Genomic DNA, 14816 nt, shown 5'->3' with positions numbered 1-14816 from the left:
TCCAGTTATTTTGGGATCTGGGTAAATTTCACCGCGAGGGTGTAACTAGGGTAGTTCTAAACACCCAACAGACACCAGTACTGTGGTTTTATCACAATCAGAGGCATTCATCTGACTGTCAGGATTTTTAAAGGGTTCAGCTACAGTTATTGGCTGTGCTGAACATATTCTTGTCTTGGCATCAAGGAATTGATTCAATTATGTGCATGTTCTTGCAGGTTCCAAGGGGAAAAATGTCCATCTGCAAATGTGTGGAGGAGGAGACACTCCTGATATTTCAGTGTAGGTGTTTAGGACCATTTTATAAGCTCAGGTTATTGAAGATATCTATGGAGGGTAGGCAGATAAAACACACAATCTATGGGAGACCTCTGGTTTCTAACTGGGCGTGGCAGGGGCAGGGCATCTGGAGGCAGAAACTTGTGTTTTCTGGGAATTGAGTCAAACCTATAGATTCCTTGCAAATTTTTTTCCTTTTTTTTTTCCTTTTTAGTAATATTGGCTTTCTAAAAGAGCAGAAGGGTGTCTCTCATGCAGGTATTCTCAGAATCTTGAGTCTAACTGAAAGGAAAGAGTGCTGCCCTTGTGTATGTTTCCTTACTCACAGCTGTTCTCTCAACAATCTTTAAAAGAATGGAGGCATGTAAAGGAAAGAACCTTTTTCCCGCAAACCCCTCAAGTTGTTCTCTGTCCGTACACAAAGTATTCTGTTTAGTTACTGTAATGGTAACTATGTAAAAGGTGTTAGGCCCAGTTGTGAGTAAATTAAGCTTTTTAGTTCTCTCTTTGAACCTGAAACATCCAAAGAAAAATGAAACAACATAACTTTGTCAGGGAATTCACTGAAATATTTTCACGCCATATCGAACCATATTAGCCTATTTTTCTCTTTTTTCTTCAGAAACCTAGTAATTTCAGAAGTTGTCAGTGTAAGTTGATAAGAGGCCCAAACTGTAATCGGGGGAAAAGTCACATATTTTAATTCTAATAGTAAAAGTGCTTTTTGGGAAACATGAACTAGAAGCTTGGCTAGAGTGATTGGCTGTTCATCTCTCCCCCAGCTCTTTTTTTCTTCCTGTTTCCACAGTTACTGTAATCTTTGAAAAATATAAACCTTTTCCTATGTTTATATAGACCTTTTCCTATGTTTATAAAAGGGCTTATAAAGTTAAGATTCATTGTGCTTTACATCTGATTTGTTCGTTTGTTGTAGATAGTATAGCTATGCTTTCAAGGTATTATGCTTCCCTTCAAAAGCACGAAGTTCTAAACTTTATTTGGCTCTGAAATATTTCCTAGAGTTTCTCAAAGTAAATCCTGTCTTGTATTTTCTGGATCATAACCTTGGGGCAGATCTACTGTTTAATGTAATAGAAAAGGCAGTTGGTGGATATTTTGTTTAGTTGTTTTTCTTACCCACTTACCCAATGAAAATTGGCACAAGAAAAAGCAGTCTTTAAATATCTTCATGACATCTGTATTGCTTTTGCAATTCCACTGATAAAATGTTTCGTGTCAAAAGAAGCACACATTTATGTCAAATGTTTTTTTCTGCTCAAAGGCCTGCCAACACTTTATCTGTGTGTTGTAAAATTCAACAGGAAGAAATGGAATATGTTGAACTCTTAGCAGCAGAAAAACACCAGGTTGAAGCCCTTAAGAACATGCAGCACCAAAACAAAAGCCTGTCGATGCTTGATGAAATTCTGGAAGATGTCAGGAAGGCAGCTGATAGATTGGAAGAGGAAATAGAAGAGCATGCCTTTGATGACAACAAATCTGTAAGTGATGCTTTATACTCAGTCATTTCATTGGTGTGCATTTATTTATGGTTGGTGTTTGCACTTTGTGTTTCTCTTGTGTTCTATACTTGTTAGGATTTTAGTGATTGTTAAAGAGTGAGCAAACAGGAGTAATTGCTGCTTTTTGCTTGTGATTTCTGTGGTTTTGATTTGAAAGTTCTCCCTGCAGCTGCCACTTTGACAGGGACAGGTGTAGTCCATCTCACTGATACAGCCCGTGAGAGATACGGCATCTCTATGGTGGTGGGGACTGGGATGGTTGGACTTGACAGGATACGGAGTTACCATGTTAAGCATTGTGTCCACTTTTTCATTGTCTTGAGAAAGTTATGGGAGAGCAAGAATCATTTCAGTTGGTTTTCACAGTCTGGGAAAAGACATATTGTTCAAAGAAAAGACCTGAAATGTGTTTGTGATGTTTCTTCCACATCCGACTTCCTCTGTGTTTTGTACCTTGGCCTACCTGCACTGATCCTTGTTTTTATGTTGCATGATGAAACGGTATCCTGTTTTATCATGCAACATAAAAAGTAAGGATCAGTAAGGCTATGTGTCTCTGGAGGCAGGAATATGTCAGTTTATTCCAGTGTCCCATCCTGCCATCCTCAGATAGGCTTCCGAAACTGGCCCTGTTTGCATAAACACAGGTTACGGTTTATTTTTCTTCTTCTCTTCGGAGATACTTGCTGATTTCCAGGTTGACTCCCGAGGTGAGCAGAGCTCTTGAGTTGTGCTGAGGAGGCAAAAACCAGTTTCTCTGTAGCAGAGAGCCAAGCTGTTGTTCTTTTTGGGGTTTTTTGTTTGTTCGGTTGGGTTTTTTGTTGGGGAGTGTTTATTTTTCGTTCCGCGCCCCGTGGCAGGCGCTCCTGGCAGCGCCCGGCGCGGGCCGGCGGGAGCGCCCTCTCGTGGCCCGCCGGGGGACAGGCGCCGGGCCGCGCTCTCCTGCGGCACCTGGGCACTGCCACAGCGCCAGCGCCGCGCCTTCTCCGGGCATCCCCCCGCTCCTCTGCTCCCAGCTCCTTCCGTGAAAGAAAAGGATCATAAAGTGCAACCTGGAGGATTGTGCGCTTCTCCGTCATTGCAAGGAACATTCTTTTAAACGGTGGGATTTTAGAATAGAGAAGTTTTAATACACTCATCAGTATTCTGATAAAGATACACAAGCTTGTATTAAAATATAGCAAAATAGTGGAGTGTAGCAGGTAAAAATGAAAAAAAAAATCTGCACTACAACTTGCATTCAAGAATTGCTGTTCTGAGAAATAAAATCCTGAAAATAACTAGATAGAAACAGTTCTCATAATCTCTCCTTCAAATTTACAGGATTCCTTGACTTAGAATGCAGTCTTTAGCTCAGATTTTTGTGAACTGAATATCGCTTTATAGTCTCCAATTGGTTTTGTTCAAGGTAATAAAATGTTACTTTTAAAGTCATCAAGTTTTGATAAAGAGATTGAAAGATTTTTAGAGAAGAAACCTGCAGTATTTTTAGTTGGTGTCAACAGGTTATGTTGAAACTTCAAGCACAGTTGATTGTCTTTCCCTTTTTATGATATGCTTAATTGACTCCTCTTTTTTTGTTAGTTTGATTGTTCTCTTTTTCTTAAAGGTAAGAGGTGTAAACTTCGAAGCAGTTTTAAGGGTGGAAGAAGATGAAGCCAACTCCAAAAGAAATGCTTCAAAAAGAGAGGTGGAAGATGACTTAGGTCTTAGTATGCTTATTGATTCTCAGAACAATCAGTATATCCTTACTAAACCCAGAGATTCAACCATTCCTCGTGCTGATCATCATTTCATAAAGGTAATAATTTTAGAGACATTCTTGTAATTCACTTTTGGATTTAGTCCCATTAGTTTGTGTGTCAGTACTACTTGGTTGGAGTGAGTATCGTTTCAGCATTTGTCCCTCTGAAGTTATCAGAGTTATCAGCATTCATTACTCCCCTGTCTATGGTAATTCAGCCATGCGTTCCCTACTCTTAGGTTTGTTTTCACAAGACTTATTATGATGCCACATGAATCCTCTCTGTTTTTATTCCACTTCTCTTGTTGCACCTTTGGGGCACTGTCCCTTCTCTCAGACTACAGTGTGTTAAAGCTACTGTTGTGCTTAATAAGCCACTTGCATGTTGTCAGTAGAGAGAATTTATCTGGTTGTGCTTTGTGATGAAGAAAGGGATACTGGAAAATACATAGACATGGTAGAGTTTTGATTGTATTTGTGCTTCATATAGAATAACTGGATTGGGATTTTTGTTTTAATTATAAAACCCAAAGCAGTTCTGTTTCACCATCTTGTTTTAATGCAAGGTGTTATTCCACCCAGAAAATTGCCTACTTTCTATAATATATTTAATATATGTATAAATTGATTTAAAGTCTCCCAGTTGCTTAAAGTCAGTACCTCATCTGCCTCATCTGAGAAACTGCTGTGCTTGCAACCTACAACAGCACTGAGCTTAATTACAGAGGTTTTGTTTTCTTTTCATGGGAAGTAGTCTATATTTAATTTTACTATTAAAATTAAATAGTGCTATTTGTCTTTTGAAAGATAATAGTCTTCAATTTCATCCCAAATTTATGTGTCCTTTATATTAATGCTTTTGTAAATCTTACATATTTAGGATATTGTGACAATAGGAATATTGTCTTTGCCATGTGGCTGGCTGTGCACAACTATAGGTTTGCCAACCATGTTTGGATATATCATCTGTGGAGTACTCTTAGGACCCTCAGGACTAAATAGTATCAAGGTAAGTGTGCAAGATACTTATTGACTGATTTAATTTGTTGCAATTTTTAAAAGAATATGTTATTGCCAACCTCAAATGTATTTAAAAAAGAGATATCCCCAAACATGAAACTTTACAAGAGGAGGGGTTCAAATTTTATGTCTTTGAATCATTTTGTTTTCAGTCTTTATTTATCCTATAAAATTATGACAATTGTTGAAAGTGAAAACTGAAGGTTGTGTGTTGTGGAAGTTCTATGTTAGGGGTTTTTTCTTTCTTCCTTTTTGATTTTAATCATAAAGCATCACAATTGTGAGCCAAATTATTTAAATGACATAAAATATACAGAAACTTGCAAAACATCAGTGTTGACAGTGAAGGAAGCATTTAAAACAAATAGTTTTAAATGAACATAGCTTGGAACATAGCTTGGCTTTTTAGGGAGTTACTTTGCACCTCTGTAGTGCTTTCATCCACCCTAGTCCCCCTATTCCTTTCCCAGTACCCTGACCACATTCCTGAAGTCTTTTGAACCTTTTTAGCTCCATCACATGTTCTCTGATTTCACTCCTGCAAAACCGTGAGCTGTGGTTGGCTGGACATGTTCCGATGGGTGCTCTGGTGTGCATTAACAGATTGTTAGCCAGCAGGCAAAACAGAACACATGCTAGGGCTACACAGTAATGCCTGCTTAAATTGCTTGTGTCTATTGCATTGATAGCCATGAAACCACTTGGAACTTGCTGTCTTTGCAACATCTGTTCCTGTGTGGGCTTGTGTTGAAAATTATTGTTGACCTCAAAAGTAAGTAGGGAGTAGTAGAAATTGTAGGTTTTTGTTGATCTTGTATTGGAAGAGATTAAATAATCTCAGTCTCTGTGTTGTACATAATTTCTGGGTTGAGAATGTCTGAAAAGTTTGACTACTTGGACTGAGAAACAAGTTTGTAAACTTGGCACGAGAAAGAGACCCAACAACGAATTTTTAAGAGACTTACATTGAAGAAGATGATGCGGTCAGAACAGATATAAGAGAAGTTTCTTTAGGACAGTTTAAGTGACATGCATTTTCCTTGGGGAGCTGTTATTAAGCATTATTCATTTGGATAATACTCATGTTGATTTGGTTTCTAGTTTTTGGTCTCTTCTTCATTTTCTAAAGAAGTTGAATGTCAGAGGAACTGAGAAGTCAAACAGAGTCTAATGTGGCAGAGAAGATGGTTTTCATCCCCACTTCTGTAATTGATGATAAACCTTTTTATCTTCTACTCTGGCCTGTAAATACAGAGAAAAGAAATACTTGGTTCTTAAAATAGAATAGAGTATTCCGGTCAACTGCCTGAACACTTCAGGACTGACCAAAAATTAAAGCTTATTGTTCAGGGCATGGTCCAAGTGCTTCTGAAACGCTGACTGGCTTGGGGCATCAATCAGCTCTTTAGGAAGTCTGTTCCAGGGTTTGAACACCTTCTCAGTAAAGAAATGCTTCCTAATGTCCTGTCTGAGCCTCTCCTGAGGCAGCTTTGAACTGTTCCCACTCATCCTGTCAATGCGTACCAGTAAGAAGATCTCAGCACCTCCCTCTCCACTTCCCCTCCTCAGGAAGCTGTAGTGAATGATGAGGTTGCCCCCCATCTTGCTTTTCTCCAAGCTAGGCAGACCCAGAGTCCTTAGCTGTTCCTCACAGGACATTCTTCCAGCCTTCCACCAGCTTTGCCCTCTTTTGGATGCGTTTAATGACCTTCACATCCTTCTTCCATGGTGAGGCCCAGAACTGCACACAGTGCTCCAGGTGAGGCCACACCAACACTGAGTACAGCAGGATGATTTTGAGTGACTGGTGATGCTCTGTTGGATGCACCCCAGGACAGGGTTTGCCCTCTGGGCTGCCAGAGCTCTCTGCTGACTCACACTGAGCCTGCTGTCCACCAGCAGCCCCAGATCCCTTTCTGCAGGGCTGCTCTTCAGCCACTCCTCTCCTAATCCATTCTTGTGCCTGTCATTACCCCATCCTAGGAGGATCAGAATCAGCATTTTGAATTGTTATATTTCCTCCTGCTAATCATTGGCCAATGCTCCAGTGTATCCACACCCCTCTGCAAGGCATCTTGTCCCTCAAAAGAGTCAACAGCACCTCCCAGTCTGCTATCACCAGTAAACTTGCGAGTGGTGTGTTCACCATATATGATCCTCCATATATGTATGTATCTATTGAACAGAACTGGCCTGAGACCTGAACCCTGAGGGTATACCAATTGCCAGCCAGAAGTATCCCCATTTTTCTGTTGTGATGAGGAAGACAACCACTTTTCCTGCTGGATCCTTCTCTCTGTAGCACAAAGGCTGGTAATTATGCTGGTCTAAGAGATGGATGTGTGGAGCCTGTAGGATGGAAAACAGAACAGCAGCCCCAGTTTAGGTGAAAGATTACACCAATAGACCAATAAAGTAACTAGCAACAAGTAGCTTCTGGAATGCAAGCCTTGGAGATTTAATAGTGCATGCATAAAACATAACCTATTTTTTTTTAACCAGCAAGTAAGCTCATTCTTAAGGAAACTTCCCAGTCTGACCATTGACAAGGCTCTCTGTCTTCTTCACCAGTGTGCCCTTGGTTATGCCAAAGGCTTGTAGTTCACTGACACTTGCTGCAGGCTCCCACTGAGAGTTCAGTCTCCATCTCGATCTGCAGCTTTGCCAGCCAAGCTACCTGGATCAGATGTGTTCCTCAGCACTTACCAAGATCCATGCACATGTGCACATTGGGTGACCAGCACTCTCCCACCAAATTATTGTCTTATATTAGCCAGGTGATGGGAAAAAGAATTGCATTCCAAAGGTGCCCCAGGGACTTCTGATGTCATATGAGCAGCAAGTGAACTACCTGTGGAAACATAATGAGAATCAATTTGTTTTGTAGTGCACTTATAATTTTGTATTCTAAGTTGACTGCTGTGCACTGATTTTTTTTTCCTTTTTTTTTTTTTTTCTAAGTCTATTGTACAGGTGGAGACATTAGGAGAGTTTGGTGTGTTCTTCACTCTCTTTCTAGTTGGTCTGGAATTTTCTCCTGAAAGATTAAGAAAGGTATTTTTTCATAATATCTCTGCGTTAAGGGATTTAATTGGTAATTACTGAAACTGGAGATTTCAGTTATATTTTAGATTTTTACACACTTCCTACAATACACTGGTGTAGCTTTGTACATTTTTGAAAAGACAAATGTGACATTTGCTTCTGCAGTTTGGAAAGAATGGAAAGCATTATTTATTCAGTGTCTCAAAAAATCCTACATTTACTCCCTAATTTAGTAAAACAGTTTGATTACTAGAAAAACCTCTCACAGTTTGACAGTCCATCTCTGCTTTATTTTAACATGCAATAATGTGCAGTTGCTGTTATGGAGTGTCAGTGATGTTTGCCATTCCTGTTATAAAAAAATCAGAAAGTTTAAGTACTTTACATACTGTAAAGTACTTACATACTGGATTGTTAATACATACTCTACTGGCTAATGAACTGGTTAAGCAAGTATGTTAACACAATTTGGAATATTAAATTATGTGGCCATCAGAATTCAGCAAAAACTACCAGTTTCTTTTGGTCTCAATTTAAAAAGTTATAAACCACCTAGAATTTTAATAGTGGTAAGTGTGGCTACAAATATGTGAAGACTGTGTTTATGTAAATAATTGCACTGTGTGATCTGTTCCTAAACTGATGGTTGTGAGTTTATGATACTAGAAAAGCTTTAATTGAAATATGTTACAATTTATGACCATTTAGCTTAATCTACTATTTCTAGTCCATCTATAGTCCAAGATAAAAATCAGTAATTCAAGGGTTCCTAAACTGTAGTAGGTGAACTGCTGCTTCAGAATTGTTTGTGCTCTAGTTTGGAGCAGGTGACTGGTATTGGTTACTGCCTTTGGCACACCCATTTTTTCCTCATCTTAGAATCACATCAAATGACTGCTCTTTCATTGGATAATTTTAATGTATTTCCACCCATACTGGACCATTTGGCCCTTAATTTGTCCATGAACTTTGGGAAATTCACCTGGTTTCTGGTAGGGTGTCTTTTGGGGTAGGATATCTAGTCAGTGTACTAAGTTGGGAATTTTAGGTTATATAGTGTGGCAGTCCATTACTCTGTGCCCCAGTACTACAGCCCCAAGCTGTACTAAGCAGTACTAAGCCCCAGCTTATTTGCAATGAAAAACATTGTAACTTAGCAGTGAAGAGTGTCACAAGAACTTGTTTTCTTCCCAAGGTATGGAAAATATCTCTGCAAGGACCCTGCTACATGACAGTTCTGATGATTGCCTTTGGTTTACTATGGGGACACTTGCTCCAAATCAGACCAACACAGAGTGTCTTCATTTCCACTTGTTTGTCTTTGTCAAGCACACCACTGGTTTCCAGATTTCTTGCAGGTAGTGTTCGAGGAGATAAAGAAGGTAAATATGACTTCAAATATGGACTACTCTAGTATCTAGTAAAATTTGAAAGAAGTCGGCTTTGTAATATTTTAAGAGAAGCTAGTTAAAAAACCAAACCAAAACTCACTCTTAAGCCTGGTTTACAGACAGTCATCCTTGTTTAAGACTGGCCAGTGTTGTGTGTATTCTTGCTAGGAAGTGTACTTGATTCGTACATAGCTAGTCCTCGTTGGGCAAAGACAGTCTAGTACAACACAGTGCTCTCCATTGAGAATTGACTTTACTGAGTGTCTGTAATCCTTGAACTTTTAAAAAGTTGACCAGAGTAGCCCACTGCTACCTGTCATCAAGGCAGAAAGGCTAATTAAAAAAAAAAAAAAAAATCACATCCCTCTTCAGGAATCAGAAACCAGTTCAGATGGTCTTTCATAGCTAACAGCTCTTCAAATAAGGACCTTCAAGGGCCATATTTCTAGCTTCTCAAATACTTCTCAGTGTTTCCTTTTGAAAGTTTTGACATCATGCTTTCTTCCAGTTAAATCTCCCTCATACAAATTGTGTTTAAGTACTCCTCACCCTCTAGCATATTCATTCTAATGCTAACATTCAATGATATATTTTACACATGCTGGCTTGAATGTGTGTCTTCAGAATAAAGCCTGTATATTCTCAGTAGAGGAGTTTCATTAAATGCAGAACTAGTGCTTAACTGCTAAGCAAAGTCTATGTTTTAATTGTGTAACAGAAGTTTCATATGAATATTTTGTTTGTATTTTATTATGTCTTCATAGATACATTTTAATTTACCTACTAGTGGGGGAAAAAAATGTCCCTAGACTGCTTTGAATGACCTTCAGCCCATTAAGAGCTATATTGGGATTCCATTTGATTAAGCCTTTTCTAGATTTCTGAGTCTTTGCAAGCATTCATAGTTTCTGATGACTGTTTCCATGACCACTTTGCTGGTGTACAGGGGATATTGACTACAGCAGCGTACTGCTTGGCATGTTGGTGATGCAGGATGTGCAGCTTGGTTTATTTATAGCTGTCATGCCTACACTTATTCAAGCAGGAGTGAGCACATCATCCAGGTAAAAAAAAAATCATTGTGTGGATCTTCCCTCTACCCCTTGTAATTAATATGTAGATTGCCAATATGAATGTGAAAGCTCTGCAGTTAGTGTCAGTTCCATGGAAAATAGGCATTCTGTTCAGTGAGATTTCCTTTACTATTCCTACTGGACGTGAAGTAGAAACCTGTAGTAGTCATACAAAAGCAGTTGTATAAAAATAATATCTTTGCTATAACTGCTTTAGTCCTGTGTGGTAATTAAGATTTTAAGTGAAAAGTTTGTTACTGTAAAAAAGTAAGTTAATTTCTTCACTTACTTTATTGCTGCAGGGCATGTTTTTGTCAAAGACTAAGCGATAGTATTATTGTGCCAAATGGCTTACCTTGGAGATCAGTCAATGAAAATCTTTCTGAGTCAACATGGAAGTAAATTCAAGGTTGTAAAAGAGGTTTCTGGGCACTCTGCAGATTTAGTCTTAATCTTGTTTACTAATGTATCTAAATACCTTCCTGTAGCTACTCAGTTTTGAGCATTTATGGAATTGAGTATTTTCATTTACGGGGAACTGGTTGGGAAGTATGAGAGCACTTGAAAGAAACTTTTTCTTTATTCTTCTCTTCCAGCATTTTCAAGGAAATTCTGAGAATACTGATACTGATTGGTCAAATTCTGTTTTCTCTGGCTGCTGTTTTTCTTCTATGTCTTGTTATAAAGACTTATCTCATAGGACCGTATTACCGCAAGTTGCACACAGAAAGCAAAGGGAATAAAGAAATCCTCATTCTAGGAATAACTGCATTCACCTTCCTTATGTTAATGGTAATCTTTTCAATTGATAAAACTTTTTTATACTTGTGGTAGTTTACTTTGTCAGTATCACAAAAGCCATCACACTTAGTGTCATTGCATATGCACGTGCCCCTGTAATTATTTGGGTTTAAATTGTTTTAAAACAACCCCCAAATTTGCAGATGATTCCTGCAGTGTAGCACAGATGAGTAAGAAGAGATGCAGTATCAATGTGAATCAGCTGAAATTCTGCTGTTAGCTTTTAGTACAGCCAGTTCAGGAATCATGATCTGAGTTGTAATTGTGGGCTACTTCATGCATTTGAAAATCATTCACGATGGGTTTTGGGATACTGATAACGACATTTGTGACATTTTCTCGCAAGTTTCTTCTCAATAGCAAATTCTCAACATGGTTTTTATTATAAAGTAATTTTCTTTTTGTGTGAGTGACACATTTTGGGATGAAGTTAAGAAAGTAGAGAAATGCCCTAAGGTTTATAGGTTTTGATTAACCTTATTGGGTGTGGTTCATTTCCCTCATTTCTCCTATTCTCTTTCTATCTCACTTTTCAGCCTTCTGACAAACTATACTGCTGGAGAGCAGAATGTGACAGTTGCTTGATAAAGTTGTGGCTTTGACACGCCATTATCCTGAGTGTGCAGATTGTTACACCCCCTGAGAATAATTAAGCCAAAAAGTAACTGCGCCTTTTTTCTAGGGGTGTTTGCTTAGTTACTACAGTCCAACAGGAAAAGCTGACCACCTTCAGGAAGAAGGTTAAAAAGAAGTTAGTTAGTGAGATCATAACTTTAGTTAGTGACTTCTGTTGTATAAGTTAAAAATGCCATTGCTCTAAACAGCTATTCATATTTCAAATGTGTCCTCTAATAAGAGAAGAAACAAAACTAGTTTCTCCTTTTTACTTTCTAATAAGGAAGCATTAGAAAACACTTGTAGAACAACTTTAATAAAAAGCAGCAAAGAAATCATTGAAGTTGTGTAAAATATTATGGTATCTAGATGCAGTTTTACTTTAATTAAAACCATGGCCTACATAGAATTGGGCTTCTTGTACCCAAATTGCATTTCAAATATACGAGGAGTTTGTCTATGTGACTTTACACAATACATTGTGCATACACGAATATATTTGAGTTTGTTGGATTTGTACTGCAAACCCAGAAGGCTTCTTCAGCATTTCAAAATTCTTTCCTTTTAAAGTTGATGAATAATTTATCAAAGGGAATGGTACAGAGGATACTGCAGGTGACTAGAGTGAACCAGTTGAGATGCTTGATATTCACTGACATTTACAGATTCATTATAGTAGTGGTACAAGTTGTAGTTTGAACACACAAACTTACTAAGAAAAGTAAAAAAGTATTTGCTTGTTGAGTTGAATAGGTAAACAAACAAATCTTCTGGAAAACCAGTCTTAATTGGTATAGATGCTGTACTTTATCAGGAGTACAAACATAAGGATGAGTGATTGCAGTCTAAGCTGAAAAAAAGTGTTGCATATCTTTGGAAAGGTTGAATTAAGGTTTTTGGGTGCCAAGTAGGAAAACAATTAAACTGTCATGGATTCTGCAAAGATCTTTCTCCTTGAAAAGCCAAGGCTAAATATTGAAGGAAGTTGTATAATTGATCTGCAAACACAGAATTTTCAGTACTGGTGTAATTCTAAAAAAGCTTTTGAATCTGTAGATGAGCAAGAAGAGAGTGCCTATTTTAGCATCCTTAACCAAAGACAACTCTCTGGCTCCATTTAGAAAATTTGACATGCATTATTAAGAAAATAATTTAAATCACTGTCTAGCATTGTGAGTTACTCTGCAGGACACATCCTTTCCAATACATGAAAAAGAGACTAGGAATGATATGGTGTTCCTGCCTCATGCATATAGTTACTTTTTAGGTGCTTCAGTGTTGGCTGAGTTTCTGGGGTCCAGCTAAGCTTATCCTGTATTTGGGTTAATGTGTAACACCAGCACATGTAATGTTCATTATATATAAACTTGATTTATTTTGCTGGATTCCTGTGTTTGAAAAATTTCAGAGGATCAATTAAGCAAGAATTGCCATTAGCATGCCATTAAGGGCAAATTCTGTATAGGAGAACAAGAGGGAAGATGAGACAAAAGAGGTTCCTACACTGCAGTGCGAATAAGCAATTTTCATATAAGGATTATCATGTCAGTTGAGGAGCTTTGAGTATAGTTGTGACTTTTGAGCATTTCTGAACTTTGATAACTCTGCAGCTTGTTACAGCTGCAGATACTTTAGTAAGATTTGGAGCTTAAGATACCCTTTCTGTTTCTGTTTTCTTCTCCTCTCTTTAATCCTTTAACTAATTAGGCAGATCAGGGCTGGGAGGTGGGGATTGTGTCAAGTGCCAATCCTGTAATAGTATAGATGACACTGAGGCAAAGCTGTGCATCTTTGAATCATGTACCTTGTCTTCAGTAACAAAGGTTCAGCAGATCATTATTGTGCTTTCAGCAGCTCCTTTTCAAGCCTTGAGTTATGCAGATAGCCTTTGATTGATTGTTTGTTTGTTTGCTTGTTTTAATTGGCAAACTGTTCTCCTGAATTGCAACATAAGGAACAAATCTAACTTACGGTTTTAAAGATGACCATTAAGGATCAATGACCAAACTATATAGTCAAGTAGTTATAAGTCAAGTAGTTATAAGTAGTTATAAGTCAAGATATTTACCAGAATGAGTTGAAGAATATGTCAGCCTGGTGTAGTGTTGTTTTTTCACGTTCTCTATGTATGGAAACATACATAAGGAAAATTGTTTTAAACACTGTCCTGATAATGAACTGCTGCAGAACAACAGTAGTCAGTTTTATTGTTTTTTAGAACTGAAATTATGTAATGTTACAAAGGAAATGGAAAAATATAAAACCTGACCTGACAAGAAGGACAGCAGTTACTTTACATGTGTATAAGACTGTGCATACACATGGGGGAAAAGTGGCTTCTAGTTTCACTGCCTGATGGTTGACCTGGGACGGTGGCAGCAAGTGGGAGCAAATTGCCAGTTTGCTGTATATACTGAAAATGAAATACAGTGATGTTATTGCAGTACTTTACATATGAAAATGTATGAGGGTTTTTCCAGTGTCTTATGGATATCGTTACTAGTATTGGAATATCTTTCTTTGCTTGTCTGCAGTACTTCTCAATGGCTTATAATCTGCTTATGAACTCTTTTCTATCAATTAAAAGAAGAGTAAGGAATAACTATAATCTCAAATATTTTAATTTTAATTAATATTCAAAAATATATTTGAGATAGAGTTTTTACAAGGTTTACTTGAAATTGTTTCAGTTTCTGTTACAGCTTCACTTTCTTGAAATGCAAGCTTAAAATTCATCTCTTTACTCTTGGGCAGATTTAAGTTATGAAAGCCTGAAATTCTAATACCTTTATAGCCAACAAAATTTTATTAAATTTTACTGGTTTACCATATTCATTAAGCTTCTGTGATGATTAAAGAGTAGCAATAAGATAGACATCATTAGAGAGTATAAGCAAAACAACTGCTGAACAGATGGTTGAGATTCACCCAGAACATGTTATAGCAGTAATGCTTATTTCTTTATTTATTGGTGTGGTACAACATTTGAACATAAAAATCCAGTATTCTAGTGAAAGCAAGGCAATCCCTTCTGGATTGGAGTAAATGGGACCTTTGAATACAACCAAAAACTAAGTTGTGCTGAGAAAAACATGTGATTTGAGAAAATTTTTCATGTCATTTTGACTGGAAAAGCTATCTCTAACATAAGAGTTGAGAGGAGGAGAGTGCAAAGCCCAGGGATTAGTAATGGCTAAAGCTCTCTTTGGTAAAGGCTGAACACTGGAAGTGATGCAAGCAGAAAGGGAATACTAAATGCTCAATACTTTTCAGGTTTTGCTTATGTAAAGAACTCTGCTGCAAATGCCTTCCTGCCAGTAAAACA

At 37.8% G+C, this 14816-nt stretch overlaps 1 protein-coding gene and 1 long non-coding RNA gene across 9 annotated transcripts in view; both read left to right on the top strand.

The window, feature by feature from the left end:
• The window catches only part of TMCO3 (transmembrane and coiled-coil domains 3), a 34439-nt gene that overhangs the window by 7055 nt on the left and 12568 nt on the right, over positions 1-14816 (top strand). For all 8 annotated transcript variants that reach the window (XR_010742985.1, XR_010742988.1, XR_010742989.1 and 5 more), the window contains exons 3-9: positions 1602-1781; positions 3412-3603; positions 4427-4555; positions 7528-7620; positions 8807-8993; positions 9949-10066; positions 10672-10867. Coding sequence is in view for 3 of the 8 variants with exons in the window: in XM_066313768.1 (XP_066169865.1) it covers positions 1602-1781; positions 3412-3603; positions 4427-4555; positions 7528-7620; positions 8807-8993; positions 9949-10066; positions 10672-10867 (1095 nt within the window). In the remaining 5 variants the exon portion in view is untranslated. The remainder of the gene's footprint in view (positions 1-1601; positions 1782-3411; positions 3604-4426; positions 4556-7527; positions 7621-8806; positions 8994-9948; positions 10067-10671; positions 10868-14816) is intronic.
• On the top strand, positions 10881-14582 carry LOC136358013 (uncharacterized). Its single transcript, XR_010742991.1, has 2 exons — positions 10881-13505; positions 13540-14582. It is a non-coding gene; the product is annotated as an uncharacterized lncRNA (long non-coding RNA).

This window comes from Sylvia atricapilla, chromosome 2, assembly GCF_009819655.1.
Source record: "Sylvia atricapilla isolate bSylAtr1 chromosome 2, bSylAtr1.pri, whole genome shotgun sequence".
NCBI lineage: Eukaryota > Metazoa > Chordata > Aves > Passeriformes > Sylviidae > Sylvia > Sylvia atricapilla.
Note: the sequence above shows the minus strand (reverse complement) of the source record. Positions and strands in the feature narration are given on the sequence as shown.